At 43.0% G+C, this 17,735-nt stretch overlaps 2 protein-coding genes across 5 annotated transcripts in view; one reads left to right on the forward strand and one right to left on the reverse strand.

Moving 5' to 3' along the window:
- Positions 1 to 17,735, reverse strand: part of sufu (suppressor of fused homolog (Drosophila)) — a 455,419-nt gene that overhangs the window by 420,479 nt on the left and 17,205 nt on the right. For 2 of the 3 annotated variants that reach the window (XR_008078682.1, XR_008078683.1), the window contains exons 7-12: positions 17,522 to 17,678; positions 16,140 to 16,242; positions 15,517 to 15,651; positions 15,142 to 15,280; positions 14,974 to 15,042; positions 10,002 to 11,187 (exon numbers count right to left, since the gene is read on the reverse strand). Coding sequence is in view for 1 of the 3 variants with exons in the window: in XM_035800438.2 (XP_035656331.1) it covers positions 11,098 to 11,187; positions 14,974 to 15,042; positions 15,142 to 15,280; positions 15,517 to 15,651; positions 16,140 to 16,242; positions 17,522 to 17,678 (693 nt within the window). In the remaining 2 variants the exon portion in view is untranslated. Of the gene's footprint in view, positions 1 to 8,717; positions 11,188 to 14,973; positions 15,043 to 15,141; positions 15,281 to 15,516; positions 15,652 to 16,139; positions 16,243 to 17,521; positions 17,679 to 17,735 lie in introns of those variants that run through there. The other variant, XM_035800438.2, reaches the window with a different exon arrangement.
- Positions 1,273 to 3,958, forward strand: npm3 (nucleophosmin/nucleoplasmin, 3). Of its 2 annotated transcripts, none has more exons than XM_035800418.2 (5): positions 1,273 to 1,451; positions 1,744 to 1,829; positions 2,098 to 2,217; positions 2,477 to 2,570; positions 2,907 to 3,958. In XM_035800418.2, exons 1-5 carry the CDS (start codon positions 1,367 to 1,369, stop codon positions 3,002 to 3,004), a joined length of 483 nt encoding a protein of 160 aa, XP_035656311.1. In that variant the 5' UTR covers positions 1,273 to 1,366; the 3' UTR covers positions 3,005 to 3,958. The 2 variants fall into 2 exon arrangements, with proteins under 2 accessions (XP_035656311.1, XP_035656317.1); XM_035800424.2 differs by lacking the exon at positions 1,273 to 1,451 and adding an exon at positions 1,524 to 1,603.

Here is a 17,735-nt window from a genome sequence, read left to right on the forward strand (position 1 = left end):
CTCCAGCCTTGTCCTCGTCAACACTCACACCCGTGTTAACGAGAAAATCACTGACATGATGTCAGCTGGTCCTTTTGTGGCAGGGCTGAAATTCAGTGGAAATGTTTTGGGGGGATTCAGTTCATTTGCATGGCAAAGAGGGACTTTGCAATTCATCTGATCACTCTTCATGACATTCTGGAGTATTTGCAAATTGCAATCATACAAACTGAGGCAGCAGATTTGGAAAATGAATGTGTCATTCTCAAAATTTTGGCCACGACTGTACATAGGATTCGATCATGTTCTCTAACCACGTTTCCATCCATAGTTTTTATTCGCGTAAAGTCATACCAAAGATGTTTATAACTAACCCAAAATAGAACAGAGCCTGTCGTTTCCAATGGGAGCAAGTGTATTATAGTGGGCAGAACAAGCAAGTAAACAGCTGTAACTATGTAACAGGTATTATGTAGACTACTGTATTTAGTAGGATCCCCATTAGTTGGGATGAGTTGGACCGCAGAGTGAATAAAAAGCAGCCAACACGTGCTCAGCATATATGGGAACTTCTTCAAGACTGTTTGAAAAAGCATTTCAGGTGAAACTGGTTGAGAAAATGCTAAGAGTGTGCAAAGGCTGTCATCAAGTCAAAGGGTGGCTACTTTGAAGAATCTCAAATCTAAAATATATTTTGATATGTTTAACACTTGTTTGGTTACGACATGATATCATGTGTTATTCCATAGTTTTGATGTCTTCACTATTATTCTACAATGTTGAAAATAGTCAAAATAAAGAAAAACCCTTGAATGAGTAGGTGTGTCCAAACATTTGACTGGTACTGTATATAATAGCATCATGTAGAGTACCGCACAGTCTACCCGTTGTTGGCTAGAGTACACTTGCCAAGACCAAAGTAGGCATATTTGCTATTTAACGCAAAAGTGTTTGTAACAAATCAGTAGAGTTGAACATGCGATGGAAACATTAACTTTTTATTTTTTATTTGGTACATGAAAACTGAAGTGAAAAATATATTTTGTGTGCACTATGCCATCACGCACTGATTTTTAGCCACAAGTCCATTTGGTGGAAACACACCACTGATGGGAAAATGCGAGTATTTTCGTTATGTGGATTGTAGAATATTCGCATGAGTTGTTCTAACTTCATATATTGATAGATCAAAAATAACTCATGCTGTAACAAGTAAACTCCAGATCCAAACCAAAGTCCATTGGCCCCTCCCCTTCAAACACACGTTGAAACGTATTTACGCCTGCGACGCGATTTGTTTTGACGTCATATGTTGCATCTCTTGAAAGCGAGTCTGATCTTCAATCGAGCTAGCTAATAAATTTACTTTATTTAGACACAATCAATTATGTCGCACAGTCACGGAGAAGATGATTGCTGCTCGGAAGACCACGGGAGTGTTGGCCAATCGAGACTGGAGAGCTATGTATTCAGTAAGGATCGCCTTTTCCAAAACAATCTGTTGTATAAAATGCTTGGAAGCAGCACACGTGGGGATGCCATCATGTATTTTGGATCGTGTTTGATTGCATTTTTAACATTTTTGTTTTACAATGAGAGTAACCGATTTAGAGAGAAATGTATTGTAAGAAAGACTGCTGAAATATATTTAGATTTTGTATGAATTATTATACACCCCAACTGTATGCGCTAATGTTACATCCGTCTCTGAAACACGTGTAACGTTAGCTAAAATTGCAACATTTTAACATTGTATCTTCGTAGGTTGTGAATTATCCTCCAAAGTACCGTTCTACACATTCCAAGGGGACGAAGAGGAGGATTTGGAACACTTTCTCGAGCTACGGACGGTAGGGTTTACTTTAAGCTAGCTAACTACATCACTTCACTCTCTTTGTACAATTAGGCAAACTTTTTTCTAAGACATGATAATCATGACATTGGAACCAATGGTATCAGGTGTGCCAGGGTCCAGAGTTATGTTGCTGTAGCATAGCTTACATGCCTCTGATACAGAAAAATTTGTGAATCAATGATGTAATGCCTCTAAAAAATCCACTGTAATGATTCTATTTTGAGGGAGCAAAGTTTCTGTACAAATGTTGTATACATCTCTAGGTTTGTTTGGGAGAGGGAGCGAAGGAGGAGAGTAATGTGGTGGAGGTGACCGCTATGAACCACCAGGGGAAAACTATTTCTGTACCTGTCGCCAACCTCCATATCAACTGCCTGCCAATGGTGAGGGGCACACATACACCACCACCTACTTCAGACTGGGAGGGGAATGAAACATGAGATTCAAAGGAAGACAATTCTACATTCTCCTACACACTGCTTATTTGTAAAGTTTCTGACTTTCCACATGGGAAATGCATTGGCCACCTGTAACACTGAGGTTTCAGATGTTTGTGTGGATCTGAAAGTGCTCAGGATTGATTTTGGATTAAATGTCTGCCTTGTGTGTGTGGTTGGAAATCTCAATTGTTTTCTTTCTCAGGTGAGTCTTGGGGAGTTTGAGCTGAAGGCCCCTGTCACCATTAGACTGAAGTCGGGTACCGGACCAGTGACAGTTAGCGGTCTGCACCTCATTGGTAAAATTGTGGTTTTAATAATTTACCTGTAAGGACATATACATTAAAGGAGAAGATTCACCCATCATATGATGCAAAATTCGTCATACCGGCTGTATTTCTGCCTATTTGAGCGTCAATGGCTCAGATACACATGGAAACATGAAATGACCCTGGGAATGGGTGTAGCAGTGCTTAGAGATGCACTAAAAACTAACATTCAAAATTGGTGAATCTTTCCTTTTAAAGGGATAGTCTAAGTTCTCTGATCTGTTGGCAGTGAGACAGAGTTAACAGTCCTATCTGAGGAACTGCATTTTTCCTAGTGATTTGATAACTTGTGTCCTCCTCTACCAGCCTCTGACAACGCTGACTCTGACTTGTCTAGCGAAGAAGAAGACTTGGATGAAGAGATAATCCCCATCAAACCAGCTAAAAAGAAACAGAAGTTGTAAAAGGACTGGATATCTGATTAATAAATGTTTCTTTAGGGAATAAAGATTTTCTTGTACCAATAGGAAACATGAAATTCAGATTCTCTATCCCACTGGAAAGTTGTTGAGGAATGTGGGATGAAACATACTGGGGGGAAATTATGGATGAAAGATGCACGAATATGGACCTAATTTTTGGGTTGTGGTTACTGAACCATGTCCTAGGGATTAGTCTACTCTCTTTGGCCTGTTGGAGTGAGCTCTTGTTTGCAGCTGTGGAAGTGTTTGGTTCCATTATAAAGAATCAATTGCAATGTATTAAATACAATCAAGATCCTAAGATGGTTTTATTATTGTTGTAACAAGTGTTTGGTTGAGTGGAAATGGATAACTAAGCTTTTAGGAAATATTAGGCTGGGACCCAATCCGATCGGCTATGCGGAAACCACATTCACGGTAAATGGTACACATGTCGGTTCAGTCAGAAATGACCTTTTAATTGTCGATGATCTGAATGAATCCCTGCCATAGTTTCTTACATACTTTCTTCTCATGGTTACAGCACCATCAGTTGACTGAATTTTTTTACTGTTGACTTTCAGAGTTGAAATGTACCTTTGTTGGTGAAAGTGGATATATATTCCATGTTTGCATGCTATCGTTTATTTGGATAACATTAAATCTAATTGTAAATGGAGTTTGTGGGGAAGGGGGTTGGAGAGGTGGGTGTTAATGTATTGGTTTTCTTGCTCTTCTGGCTGGGTTGGATTTGAACAAATCAGGATAAATAAGTTAGCCAGGTAGCCTTGAGAAACACTCAAGCTTACATTGAACATTAGTTATTGAAAGTCGCCGCACAAAAAAGTTATGGTCCGTTTTGTACTATTTAGGGAAACGAAAGCTTGCTAATTAATTGATCCTTTGATAATTTTTGTTGTACATTTTCAGATTCTATAAATAAAAACACTTTTGGTATTAGGTCTCATTTATTGGCTTTATAACAAATCAATTGTACATTTCAGTCTGACATCTCATGTTGCGCCCAGTGTTGATTGGTCATCAGAGGCTATGGTATTTCATTGAATTGTGTTATTCTTAAGATATGCCTTGCCCCCTGCCCGTTCACACACAAACAATAGACGTACCCTTACACATAGCTTTAGGTGTAAGACAGAGTTTCTCAAACTCGGTCCTGGGTGCACGTGTTGGTTTTTGCCCTAGCGCTACTCAGCGGATTCAAATAAGCAAAGCTCGATAGTGGGTTGGTTATTTGAATCAGCTGGTTCAAGGACTGAGTTTGGGAAACCCTGGTATAAGGCATTCCATTTGGCTTAAATGCAGGCACTTGATAAACACAGCCCAGTTTCAAAGGTTAATAGATGTGAGCTTCTCTTTCCAGACATTTACTGGTTTTGAGAGGGAAATCTGGCTGAACATAATTTATGGAAGAGAACTTTAAGAGCTTCAGGAATAGTTTCACACATAGAAGACATTTGTTTTCCCTCACTTTAAAGGCTTGCAGATGTACTATGGCTTATAGCAGGACATGGCTGATAACTGTAGGAGGGTAGATCTGACATTATCGACTATATATATATTGGTTGTTTTAATTTTAAACTAATAGGTGAGAAATATGAACATTAGGGGGCCTAACCTGTGTGAAATCCACTAAACAGAAATCCTCTAGACAAACAGCTGTTGGTTCTCTCTACAGAATAGATCCAATGCCTTAGTGTGTTTGTCTGACAACCCAACATGTAACTCACCCTACAAAACAATGCTATTTTGCATATAAACATGATTTGTACAGTGGGGCAAAAAAGTATTTAGTCAGCCACCAATTGTGCAAGTTCTCCCACTTAAAAAGATGAGGCCTGTAATTTTCATCATAGGTACACTTCAACACTTCAACACCTTTTGCCCCATTGTATGTATGTTGTATGCAAAAAAAATCTTTGGAAGTAATGTTCTGTCCAGGAGGAGACACATCATCTGCGAACAACTGAGGGACGGCAACTGATTTCAGTAGGTCAATATAAATTAATCTGTATAAAAAAAAAAATTTAAAACGCCATCTTGACCGTGACTAGTTCTCGATTTCCCACGCCATAGTTCCTCTCAACGGGATTAAGACGATGGGAAAGGAAAGTGTAGGGATGCAGCTTTGGTCCTGGGACAGGATTTCCCCCACTGATGGGACAGGTCCGGATGGATTAAGATGGGAGCTGTCGTGAATCGATGCTTGAGGTCTGAGAATGCCTGGTCATCTGCTGGAGACCACGTGAATCAGACCTTGGGAGAGGTGAATGCTGAGAGGGGGGAAGCCAGGGTGCTTCAACCCTGGATGAGGTGACGGTAGAAATTAGCAAGCGATGCTGCAGCTACACTCTGGATGTGGGCTGAGGCCAATCCACCATCGTGCTCACCTTGTCAGAATCCATCTGAATATTTCCTGCGGTGATGACGTATCCTAGGAAGGAGATGGTGGAGCAATGGAACTCACATTACTCTTCTTTATCAAAAATCTGGTTCTCCAAGAGAAGCTGAAAGACCTGTTGGACTTTTTTGAAGGTTGTACTGATAGTGAAAACGTCAAACGGTTTCACCGCAGAGAAAGCATTTCTTTAAGTGTCCATGTCCTTCGACTGTTTCTACAGCAGCACTGTAGAAACTATTACACTCAACGGAACGACTTGATTAGTGTAGTGTCAACAACGCAGCCACTGCCAGCTAGCCTACAAAGTCAACAACGCAGCCACTGCCAGCTAGCCTACTTCAGCAGTACTGTATCATTTTAATCATTTTAGTCAATAAGATTCTTGCTACGTAAGCTTAACTTTCTGAACATTCGAGACGTGTAGTCCACTTGTCATTCCAATCTCCTTGCATTAGCGTAGCCTCTTCTGTAGCCTGTCAACTATGTGTCTGTCTATCCCTGTTCTCTCCTCTCTGCACAGACCATACAAACGCTCCACACCGCGTGGCCGCGGCCACCCTAATCTGGTGGTCCCAGCGCGCACGACCCACGTGGAGTTCCAGGTCTCCGGTAGCCTCTGGAACTGCCGATCTGCGGCCAACAAGGCAGAGTTCATCTCAGCCTATGCCTCCCTCCAGTCCCTCGACTTCTTGGCACTGACGGAAACACGGATCACCACAGATAACACTGCTACTCCTACTGCTCTCTCTTCGTCCGCCCACGTGTTCTCGCACACCCCGAGAGCTTCTGGTCAGCGGGGTGGTGGCACCGGGATCCTCATCTCTCCCAAGTGGTCATTTCTCTTTCTCCCCTTACCCATCTGTCTATCGCCTCCTTTGAATTTCATGCTGTCACAGTTACCAGCCCTTTCAAGCTTAACATCCTTATCATTTATCGCCCTCGTGGTCCCTCGGAGAGTTCATCAATGAGCTTGATGCCTTGATAAGCTCCTTTCCTGAGGACGGCTCACCTCTCACAGTTCTGGGCGACTTTAACCTCCCCACGTCTACCTTTGACTCATTCCTCTCTGCCTCCTTCTTTCCACTCCTCTCCTCTTTGACCTCACCCTCTCACCTTCCCCCTACTCACAAGGCAGGCAATACGCTCGACCTCATCTTTACTAGATGCTGTTCTTCCACTAACCTCATTGCAACTCCCCTCCAAGTCTCCGACCACTACCTTGTATCCTTTTCCCTCTCGCTCTCATCCAACACTTCCCACACTGCCCCTACTCGGATGGTATCGCGCCGTCCCAACCTTCGCTCTCTCTCCCCCGCTACTCTCTCCTCTTCCATCCTATCATCTCTTCCCTCTGCTCAAACCTTCAACCTATCTCCTGATTCTGCCTCCTCAACCCTCCTCTCCTCCCTTTCTGCATCCGTCCTTGGCCAGCTCTCCCGCTATCTCTCTCAGAATGACCTTCTTGATCCAAATCAGTCAGGTTTCAAGACTAGTCATTCAACTGAGACTGCTCTTCTCTGTATCACGGAGGCGCTCCGCACTGCTAAAGCTAACTCTCTCTCCTCTGCTCTCATCCTTCTAGACCTATCGGCTGCCTTCAATACTGTGAACCATCAGATCCTCCTCTCCACCCTCTCCGAGTTGGGCATCTCCGGCGCGACCCACGCTTGGATTGCGTCCTACCTGACAGGTCGCTCCTACCAGGTGGCGTGGCGAGAATCTGTCTCCTCACCACGCGCTCTCACCACTGGTGTCCCCCAGGGCTCTGTTCTAGGCCCTCTCCTATTCTCGCTATACACCAAGTCACTTGGCTCTGTCATAACCTCACATGGTCTCTCCTATCATTGCTATGCAGACGACACACAATTAATCTTCTCCTTTCCCCCTTCTGATGACCGGGTGGCGATCGCATCTCTGCATGTCTGGCAGACATATCAGTGTGGATGACGGATCACCACAAGCTGAACCTCGGCAAGACGGAGCTGCTCTTCCTCCCGGGAAGGACTGCCCGTTCCATGATCTCGCCATCACGGTTGACAACTCCATTGTGTCCTCCTCCCAGAGCACTAAGAACCTTGGCGTGATCCTGGACAACACCCTGTCGTTCTCAACTAACATCAAGGCGGTGGCCCGTTCCTGTAGGTTCATGCTCTACAACATCCGCAGAGTACGACCCTGCCTCACACAGGAAGCGGCGCAGGTCCTAATCCAGGCACTCGTCATCTCCCGTCTGGATTACTGCAACTCGCTGTTGGCTGGGCTCCCTGCCTGTGCAATTAAACCCCTACAACTCATCCAGAACGCCGCAGCCCGTCTGGTGTTCAACCTTCCCAAGTTCTCTCACGTCACCCCGCTCCTCCGCTCTCTCCACTGGCTTCCAGTTGAAGCTCGCATCCGCTACAAGACCATGGTGCTTGCCTACGGAGCTGTGAGGGGAACGGCACCTCAGTACCTCCAGGCTCTGATCAGGCCCTACACCCAAACAAGGGCACTGCGTTCATCCACCTCTGGCCTGCTCGCCTCCCTACCACTGAGGAAGTACAGTTCCCGCTCAGCCCAGTCAAAACTGTTCGCTGCTCTGGCTCCCCAATGGTGGAACAAACTCCCTCACGACGCCAGGACAGCGGAGTCAATCACCACCTTCCGGAGACACCTGAAACCCCACCTCTTTAAGGAATACCTAGGATAGGATAAAGTAATCCTTCTCACCCCCCCCCCCCCCCTTAAAATATTTAGATGCACTATTGTAAAGTGGCTGTTCCACTGGATGTCATAAGGTGAATGCACCAATTTGTAAGTCGCTCTGGATAAGAGCGTCTGCTAAATGACTTAAATGTAAATGTAAATGTTTGCTCGGCGCTTTATTCTAGTCCCATCTCTGCAATTATTTAGGCTGTTCTTTCTTTCGAGCTCTCCTGGTGAGAGAGGAATGAAACACACGCTCAGGATGCAACTCCCAATAAAGCAGCGCCAAAGATTTTGTGGCAGCGCTTCCAGTCCGATAACGTGACCTGTCTGACACGGGAAGGAGTCGAGGGAAATGGATGGTGACAAAAACAACTCATCCGAGATTCTCATGATTCCAGACGGGGGAAAAAAATCACATCAAAAGTAATCTTGCAGTTTTAGTGTTTGTTCCTAGGTTCACCGCGCATGCATCAGACCTACCTAAATTGAGAAAACTACAAAAGGAAATTGTGAAGTGGCAAAATGTTCAATACCGAAATTAATTCATTATACATACACAATTAAATGTACTTACACTAGTATAGACCATCAGACCAAAAACCACCGACGTGAATGTCGATTTCTGTTTAATGCACTTGTGATTACAGAAACAGGCAGTTTAGTGATTCCTTCATTCATCATAAAATAACAATAAACATTATTATAAAGACCACACACAAATAAATCCCAATCGGAATAAAGAAAGACACTGTAGAATACATGTGAACAGGTATAGAAAAAAAGGAGTCAGCTCCTGTTCTTGACTCTAGTTAGTCAATGGAATGCACTCATGGCATAACAGATATCTGGGATGCTGTATGTATATAAAGACAGAGGTCCTTGATTGAAACTGATATATATTAAAATACAGGAGCGGTTGACAGTGGATACAGTCTTTACAATGCATGGAGCCTATACACGTCAAGGCCATGGCAGACTGACTCTGGTTCTGTTTCTACCAGAGCAAAACAATATATTCATGCAACAGTTGACACGCATTGTGACAGAAGGAAAGAACAAGTTTCTGTGAAGAAAGTGGTGATAAAAAATGTGGCGTGGACCTAGGCTCTGACAAGTTCTAGTGGCTTCCTAAAAACACAGGCACTGACGTCAGTTCTATCAACAAAAATCTGATCCAACTAGGGACAGGAAACAATGCAGTGAATGTTAATCAGTGAAAAATGTCAGACTAACTTTATTTGTGGACACATGGAGAGTTCTCCGAAACGCTTTCCAACATTTCACTCTGACAGGCCTATAAACTCTTACAAACACAATCTTTCCTCTAATAGTAGTTATCAGTCATTGTAGAGCTTCAGAGATATTTCATAAAATTAACAGTAAAACATTACATACACAAAATATTACTCTGTAAAATAATCAGGCTCTTGGCACAGGGGGACAAAGATTTGACAGGACACGATAGAATGAGAGGATCATGTGGTTTGATTGTCTGTATCCCAAATTACACCATATGCCAAGGGTCTTCAAACTTTTTCCCCAGGGACCCCCTCCCAGGCAATCCAGCGACCCCCATCATATGTTAGCAAAAAATGATTGTGTATAATAAATGGCAAAGAGGGGTAAAATACATTTAAAAAATTGATCTGGTAGATATTAATTTGACCTCCCCAATTATAATTGGAAGAGGAAGTGTACACTAACATCGGAATTACCTTAATAGCTAGTAGGCCAACACATGTCTGCAAAAATTGACGTCCACGTCAAGAAAGCTTACCAGTAGCCATCGGCACTTTCCCAGTACATGGATATTCACAACAACAGGAGGACCTGAGCCCAAGGACCGTGCCCCAGGACGACCTGACATGATGACTCCTTGCTGTCCAAGTCCACATGACTGTGCTGCTGCTCCAGTTTCAACTGTTCTGCCTTGTTATTATTCGACCATGCTGGTCATTTATGAACATTTGAACATCTTGGCCATGTTGTTATAATCTCCACCCGGCACAGCCAGAAGATGACTGGCCACCCCACATAGCCTGGTTCCTCTAGGTTTCTTCCTAGGTTTTGGCCTTTCTAGGGAGTTTTTCCTAGCCACCGTGCTTCTACACCTGCATTGCTTGCTGTTTGGGGTTTTAGGCTGGGTTTCTGTACAGCACTTTGAGATATCAGCTGATGTACGAAGGGCTATATAAATACAATTTGATTGATTGAACATTGGAATAACATTTTTTTTATGAACAGCCCCTGCAGTGCCTGCATGCTGTGGACACGTTTGAAGACCCCTGCCCTATATACCCCTCATAAGGCTCCGGCCAAAATAAACTATATAGGGAAGAAGGCACCATTTCAGATTTGCACAGTTGTCTAAATTCCACAACATCTTGTCCGATACAAACCTCATGGGAAACTGGTAGCACCTTTGGCTTGACCATATATATACTTTATAACACATTAAGCAAATGTCCAGCACTTAAACAAATAAACACATATGCGTTTTAAGAGAACACTTCAAATGGAATGTGGCCCTAGAAAACCAAAAAACAGAATCGTTGAACTAAATGAACTGACCCTACATTTTTGCCTGTGCTACAAACATATTGAGTCTAGTGGGATGTCACATCCTAACTAGAAATTTTACCCAAGACATAGCAACTATGTATCATCTAGCAAGGCAGCTATCTGGAGAAACAGGTTTCCGGAACATCTCCAGGCGTTTCTACAAGGATAGTTAAACGCAGTAGAAATTGGTAGCAGATGTGACAAAGAGATCAGGTGGAGGTCAGGTGTTCTCACTTTGGGCTAGAAGGCAGACCAGAGCCCATGGAACAGAGCAGGGTTGTGTTCAGTAAAATGGAAGACAACTTACAGGTACTACCTGAACTTCTGTTGGGAAATGCTTTGCAACGATGTGACCTACTGAACATGAACATTTAAAGTCTGAGTGAACAGGTCCAGAGTATTCTGTAGAGAGGAGTGGGTCCAAGTCTCACTGCAGAGGGCTGTCAAACACAGAGTCAGGCAGGACCGAGATCTTCAGTTTCTTTTCTGGCCAGCTGTATTCCTTCGGTAACTTGGTCTGGAAGGAGGAATCAAACAGGAGAAAAACATTTATTGACAGATAAAGAACATGGAGTTAAAACATTCTGGAAACTTTGCCAGGTTTTTCTATTCCCTGTTTTTTATGGGAATCTTCCAAATATGATCTAGGATTTTTGGGGGAATTTTGCAAATGTAATATCACAGGATTTACCTAGCTTCTTGAAAGGCCAAGGATCTTTTGGTAACCTCCCCATTCTGCCCCTGGAAACCTTCCTCTGAGCAAAGATCTGAATCACATACCGTGCATGCGTTTCTTTACCTCTTTATGCCCACATTTTTGGTCACCCTCCCTTTACATTTGAACTGTCAATCGTGAATGATAATTCTTCAAGTTTTACCAGTGAAGTGTCCATGCAGCATCTGCATACCAACCATTTGATCTGAATCATTTTAATGGGAATATGCATTTAGATCTTCTCAAGTTAGTTGGTAGCATAAGTATGTCACCGATCTAAAACTAAATATTCCATAATGTCCAAGTGAAAAGAAAATTAGTCGTGGAATTAGTATTCATCCCATTTGTTTAGGCAAGCCTAAATTAGTTCAGGAGTAGATGTGGCTTAAAAAAAATCATAAGACTTGCTCTGTGTGAAAAAATAGGGGTTGACATGATTTTTGAATTACTACCCCTTCCATATGTAACATTCAGTAAGTATTCAGACCACTTATTCTAAAATGGATTGGAGTCCAGCGGTGGTAAATTCAATTGATGGGACAAGATTTGTAAAGGCACACACTGGTCTATACAAGATCCCACAGTTGACAGTGTATGTCAGAGCAAAAACCAAGCCATGAGGTTGAAGGAATTGTCTGTAGAGCTCCGAGACAGGATTGTGTCCAGGCACAGATCTGGGGAAAGGTACAAAAACATTTCTGCAGCATTGAAGGTCCAAGAACACAGTGGCCTCCATCATTCTTATATGCAGGAAGTTTGGAATCACCAAGACTCTTCCAAGAGCTAGCCGCCCGGCCAAACTGAGCAATCTGGGGAGAGGGGCCTTAGTCAGTGAGGTGACAAAGAATCCGATGGTCACTGACAGAGCTCTAGAGTTCCTCTGTGGAGATGGGCGAACCTTCCAGAAGGACAACAATCTCTGCAGCAATCCACCAATCTTGCCTTTATGGTAGCGTGGCCAGATGGAAGCCACTCCTCAATAATAAGCACATTACAGCACGCTTGGAGTTAGCCAAAAGGCACCTAAAGGACTCCCAGACCATGGAGAAACAAGATTCTGGGGTCTGATGAAACCAAGATTGAACTCTTTGGCCTGAATGCCAAGCGTCACATCTGGAGGAAACCTGGCACCATCCCTACGGTGAAGCATGATGGTGGCAGCATCATGCAGTGGGGATGTTTTTCAGTGGCAGGAACTGGGAGACTAGTCAGGATGGAGGGAAAGATGAACGGAGCAAAGTACAGAGAGCTCCTTGATGAAAACCTAATCCAGAGAGCTCAGGACCTCAGACTGGGGCGAGGGTTCACCTTTCAGTAAGACAACAACCCTAAGTACACAACCAAGACTATGCAAGAGTGGCTTCGGGACAAATCTCTGAATGTCCTTGAGTGGCCCAGGCAGAGTCCAGACTTGCCCCCGATTAACATCTATGGAGCTACATGAAAAGAGCTGTTCAGCGACGTTCCCCATCCAATCTGACAGAGCTTGACAGGATCTTCAGAGAATGGGAGAAACTCCCCAAATACAGGTGTGACAAGCTTGTAGCATCATACCCAAGAAGACTTGAGGCTGTAATCACTGCCAAAAGATGCTTCAACAAAACTGATTAAAGCGTCTGAATACTTAGGTAAATGTGCTAAGTTATTTTTTAAATAAAAAAAACTGTAAAAACCTGTTTTTGCTTTGTCATGAGGTAGTGTGTGTTGAGGGAAAAAAAAAATTAAAACATTTTAGAATAAGGCTGTAACGTAAAAAAAATGTGGAAAAAGTCAAGGGGTCTGAATACTTTCTGAATGCACTGTATGTAAGGTCCCTCAGTCAAGTATTGAATTTCAAGCACATATTCAGCTACAAAGATCAGGGAGCTTTTCGAAAGCCTCAAAGGGCAGTGATTGGTAGATGGGGCGGCAGGTAGCCTAGTGGTTAGCGCGTAGGACTAGTAACCGAAATGTTGCAAGATCGAATCCCCGAGCTGACAAGGTTAAAAGAAATATGTCTTTCTGCCCCTGAACAAGGCAGTTAACCCACTGTTCCTAGGCCGTCATTGAAAATAAGAATTTGTTCTTAACTGACTTGCCTGGTGAAATAAAAAATAAAATAAAAGACATTGAATATCTCTTTAAGCATGTTCAAGTTAAAACGAGGATGATGTATTTAACCACCCAGGCGCATCAAAGATAGTTCAGAATGACTGAGCTGCAGGACAGGAAGGAAACTGTTCTGGGATGTCACCATGAGGCATTTGAACACCATAGCTGCAATGGGAGCTAACGGATGGACCAACAACATTTTTGTGACTCAACCATTAATAAATTAAATGAAAGAGTGAAAATGATTCAAATATAAAGAATTCAAATATTCCAAAACATGTATCCTGAAGAATTTGGAAAATAATTAGGCACCCAGCCATGCAACCTCCATTGTCAAACATTGGCAGAAGAATGGCTTTACTGAAGAGCTCAGTGACTTACATCAGGTGGCAAGCCTTCCCAGAAGATTGAAGGCAGTTACAGCAGGAGAGGGACCAACTCCATATTAATGCCCATGATTTTGGAATGATATGTTCGACGAGCACATGTCCACATACTTTGTCATATAGTGAATATTTGTTTTTTTCATTAATCTTTAAGAAATTGTTGTATTTTTCATCCACTTTGACACAGTACTTTGTGTAGATCGTTACCAAAAAAAAAGACTTAAATTCATTTTAATCCTATCAATACCGTTGAAACTATAATGAAACAAAATAAATTAAAAATGTAAAGTATTGTTCCATGTGCTGAAATAAAAGATCCATACTCAAAAAAAGCTTATTTCTCTTATTTTGTGCACAAATTTGTTTACATCTCTGTCAGTGAACATTCCTCCTTCAATCCAATCCATCTACTTGATAGGTGGCATATCAAGAAACGGATTAAACAGCAATAGAATTACACAGGTGCACCTTTTGCAGGCCACAAAAGTGTGCAGTTGGGCCACAAAAGTGTGCAGTTGGGCCACAAAAGTGTGCAGTTGGGCCACAAAAGTGTGCAGTTGGGCCACAAAAGTGTGCAGTTGGGCCACAAAAGTGTGCAGTTGGGCCACAAAAGTGTGCAGTTGGGCCACAAAAGTGTGCAGTTGGGCCACAAAAGTGTGCAGTTGGGCCACAAAAGTGTGCAGTTGGGCCACAAAAGTGTGCAGTTGGGCCACAAAAGTGTGCAGTTGGGCCACAAAAGTGTGCAGTTGGGCCACAAAAGTGTGCAGTTGGGCCACAAAAGTGTGCAGTTGGGCCACAAAAGTGTGCAGTTGGGCCACAAAAGTGTGCAGTTGGGCCACAAAAGTGTACAGTTGGGCCTGGGCCACAAAAGTGTGCAGTTGAGTCTTTATTACATGAGCACCATTCTCCATTCATCACTGAAATTCACCAGAGTAGCCTGTTCTTTGGGTAGCCAATTGAGCAGAGCAGAGATTGCGTAAAGTAGAGAATCCCACATGCGCAGGAGCTTCGAACCATTAGCTGTCGGGAAGACGGTTCCAGAGAACTCAGATCCACAGCCACATTCTTTATATTACCCCTGTAAAGAACGGTAAAAGGTGTTTCCAATCACCTCCTCTCGAGTGTTGAGCTCCGATAGATCTCCAAGCATCTGTTCAACAAACTCCTCAGTCAGCAATATCTGAGGAGATATGGTAACATAAGAACATGCAGTAAGCACATGCAGCAAGTATGTACTTGAAACAGTTTGTGTGTGTACCAGGAGCCAGGGCGTGTGTACCTGTAGCCAGGGTCCATGTGCGGCATACGGGTGTTCCTCAGTAGCAAAGGCCCCCTCTACTCCGGTGGATACGAAGGTGATGGCTGTGTCTCCATTTATACTCTTATAGGTGAAGTGTCTACCATGGAGCAAACGACCCCTAAGCACAGAATACGACCAGTACAACAATCATTAAACATCACTGAATACATACTTTATGGAAAATGTCTGCTGGGTTGGAGAACCTGCTTCTTATTACCATCCGTCTCTCTCAGCTCCCCATCTATCCCCCTTTCACATACAAACGGCTCTGTCAGATGACCCTAGTCTTGTTTTATTTAATGTATGCATGTGGGAAGACCCATAATATTCCCCAACTCTAGTGTGTGTGCGCACCTGAGACAGAGGGGCAGCAGTGTTCCTGACTCCTGGTTGAATTTCAGATGAACACTTTCCAGTTGTCTGGTACGAACTAGCTCGTGAGGAACGATGGCCGCTGAACTCTCACTCTCCAGACTGTCCTTACGACTCCTAGAGAAAGATTCAAATGACAACTTAGGTACAGGTGAAACATCAAGTCTGGTGGTGGCCTGTATCTCCCTATAAAGTGTGTGAAAGAGTTTGCTATGGCTTGTAACAACCTTGCCCCTCATCTTTCTCTTACCTGTGATACAGCTGGCTCTGCAAATGGCCCATTGTCTATGGAGAAACCAGGGGAAGAATTGTACCACATACAATATCATACACCTATCATGTGTTCAATGTCCCAGTACTACTTTGTACTCAGTGGGGTCTCATGGCTCTGTCTCTGGATGGGTTAAAGGGAGGGGTATGGGTGTATATGGCGAGTCTACTCTAGAGAACACAAAAAATAAGGGAGTGAAAGCTGTTGGTGTGACATCACTTCTTGAGAGGAAAGAAAAAAAACATAAGAGTGCGTGTCTCAATGCTGACTCAGAATAAAAGTTTGGAGTGGGAAAGTGAGTAAAGAAAGCTTAACTGTGTGTGCATGTACTCACTGAGGCCTGTCATGTCCTTGTCTCTGCGAGTTGATAGGGGGTAGTGCTGCTTTAGTGTTGAACTCCAATCCTTTTCTCAGGGCTTCTCTGATCTGCTCTGTATCTGCAGGGGACAAACCATTGGGTTGGTTTTGGGACATACAATAACATTAGGACACAAAACCACTCAGGACCACTTACCCTAATCTTTGTAGTGTTCAAAAAGGCACTATGAAATATATATTTTTTGCAACAGAAAACAAATAGGAGTGGTTCTAAATTGGACACGTCCAGGTAGTACAGCCCTACTTCAATCTGTTTTCTTACATTTGGTGGCTATTTAACACAATGCATGTCAGATCTATGAGAGCCCATTAGAAGTGTCTTGTGCCTTCAGAAAGTAGTCATACCCCTTGACTTATTTCACATTTTGTTGTGTTCCAGCCTGATTTCAAAATTGATTTTACATATATTTTTTCCTTAGACCCAGAAAGACTAAGATTTGAAAATCTGTATGGAAAAATATTAGAAATTTCTTATTTTTCAAATTCTTCACACTCTGTCAAGTTGGTTGTTGATCATTGCTAAAAAGCCATTTAAGTCATAGATTTTCAGGACGATTTAAGTTCAAAACTGTAACTATAAGCCACTTACGAACATTCAATGTCGTCTTGGTAAGCAACTCCAGTGTATATAAGCCCTTGTGTTTCAGGTTATTGTCCTGCTGAAAGGAGAACTCATCTCCCAGGGTCAGAAAGCAGACTGAATCATGTTTTCCTTTAGGATTTTGTCTGTGCTTATCTCCATTCAGTTTCTTTTTTATCCTGAAAAACTCCAGGCCTTAACGATTACAAGCATAGCCATAACATGATGCAGCAAACACTATGCTTGAAAATATGGAGAGTGGTACTCCGTAATGTGCTGTATTGGATTTGCCCCAAACATTAGGTGTTACCAATTGATTTTATTCTTCAATAACACAAAATCCAAAGCAAATCAGAAAAATAAGTTTATTTGAGAAGGACAAATCAAGATGTTATGTTGCGAGGAAGAGTTCCAGCCTCCCGTCTTTACAAATAATTGTATGTGTGGGATACAGAGATGAGGTAGGCATTCAAAACGATTGAACGCAGAGTGAGTCCATGTAACTTGTTAAGCAAAGTGTTACTCGTAAACTTATTTAGGCTTGGAATAACAAAGGGATTGAATGCTTATTGACTCAAGAAATTTCAGGTTTTAATTCATTTGTAAAAATGTTTAAACATAATTCCAGTGACATTTTGGTTTATGTGACACTCTCAATTTTAAATTCAGGCTGTAACAACAAAATGTGGAAAAAGTCAACGGGTGTGAATACTTTCTGAAGGCACAGTAGGTTATGCGTGTGTGTGTGTGTGTGTCACCTTTTTCCGACAGTCTTCGTGGCTGAGAACCTATACAGATTGAGCGGCTGTCCTCTTCATCCTCGGGCGGTCGGCTGAGGTCATCCCACACACACTTGGCGCTCACGCCGCTCAGGTTGGAGCCCTCTGTCTCTATACCCTGGTCCACACGCTCCGGCTTAGGATGAGTACACACACAAACATTAACACGAGCCAACACACATTAACACCAGCA

This window comes from Oncorhynchus keta, chromosome 2 (genome assembly GCF_023373465.1).
Source record: "Oncorhynchus keta strain PuntledgeMale-10-30-2019 chromosome 2, Oket_V2, whole genome shotgun sequence".
In the NCBI taxonomy this organism is placed as follows: Eukaryota; Metazoa; Chordata; class Actinopteri; order Salmoniformes; family Salmonidae; genus Oncorhynchus; species Oncorhynchus keta.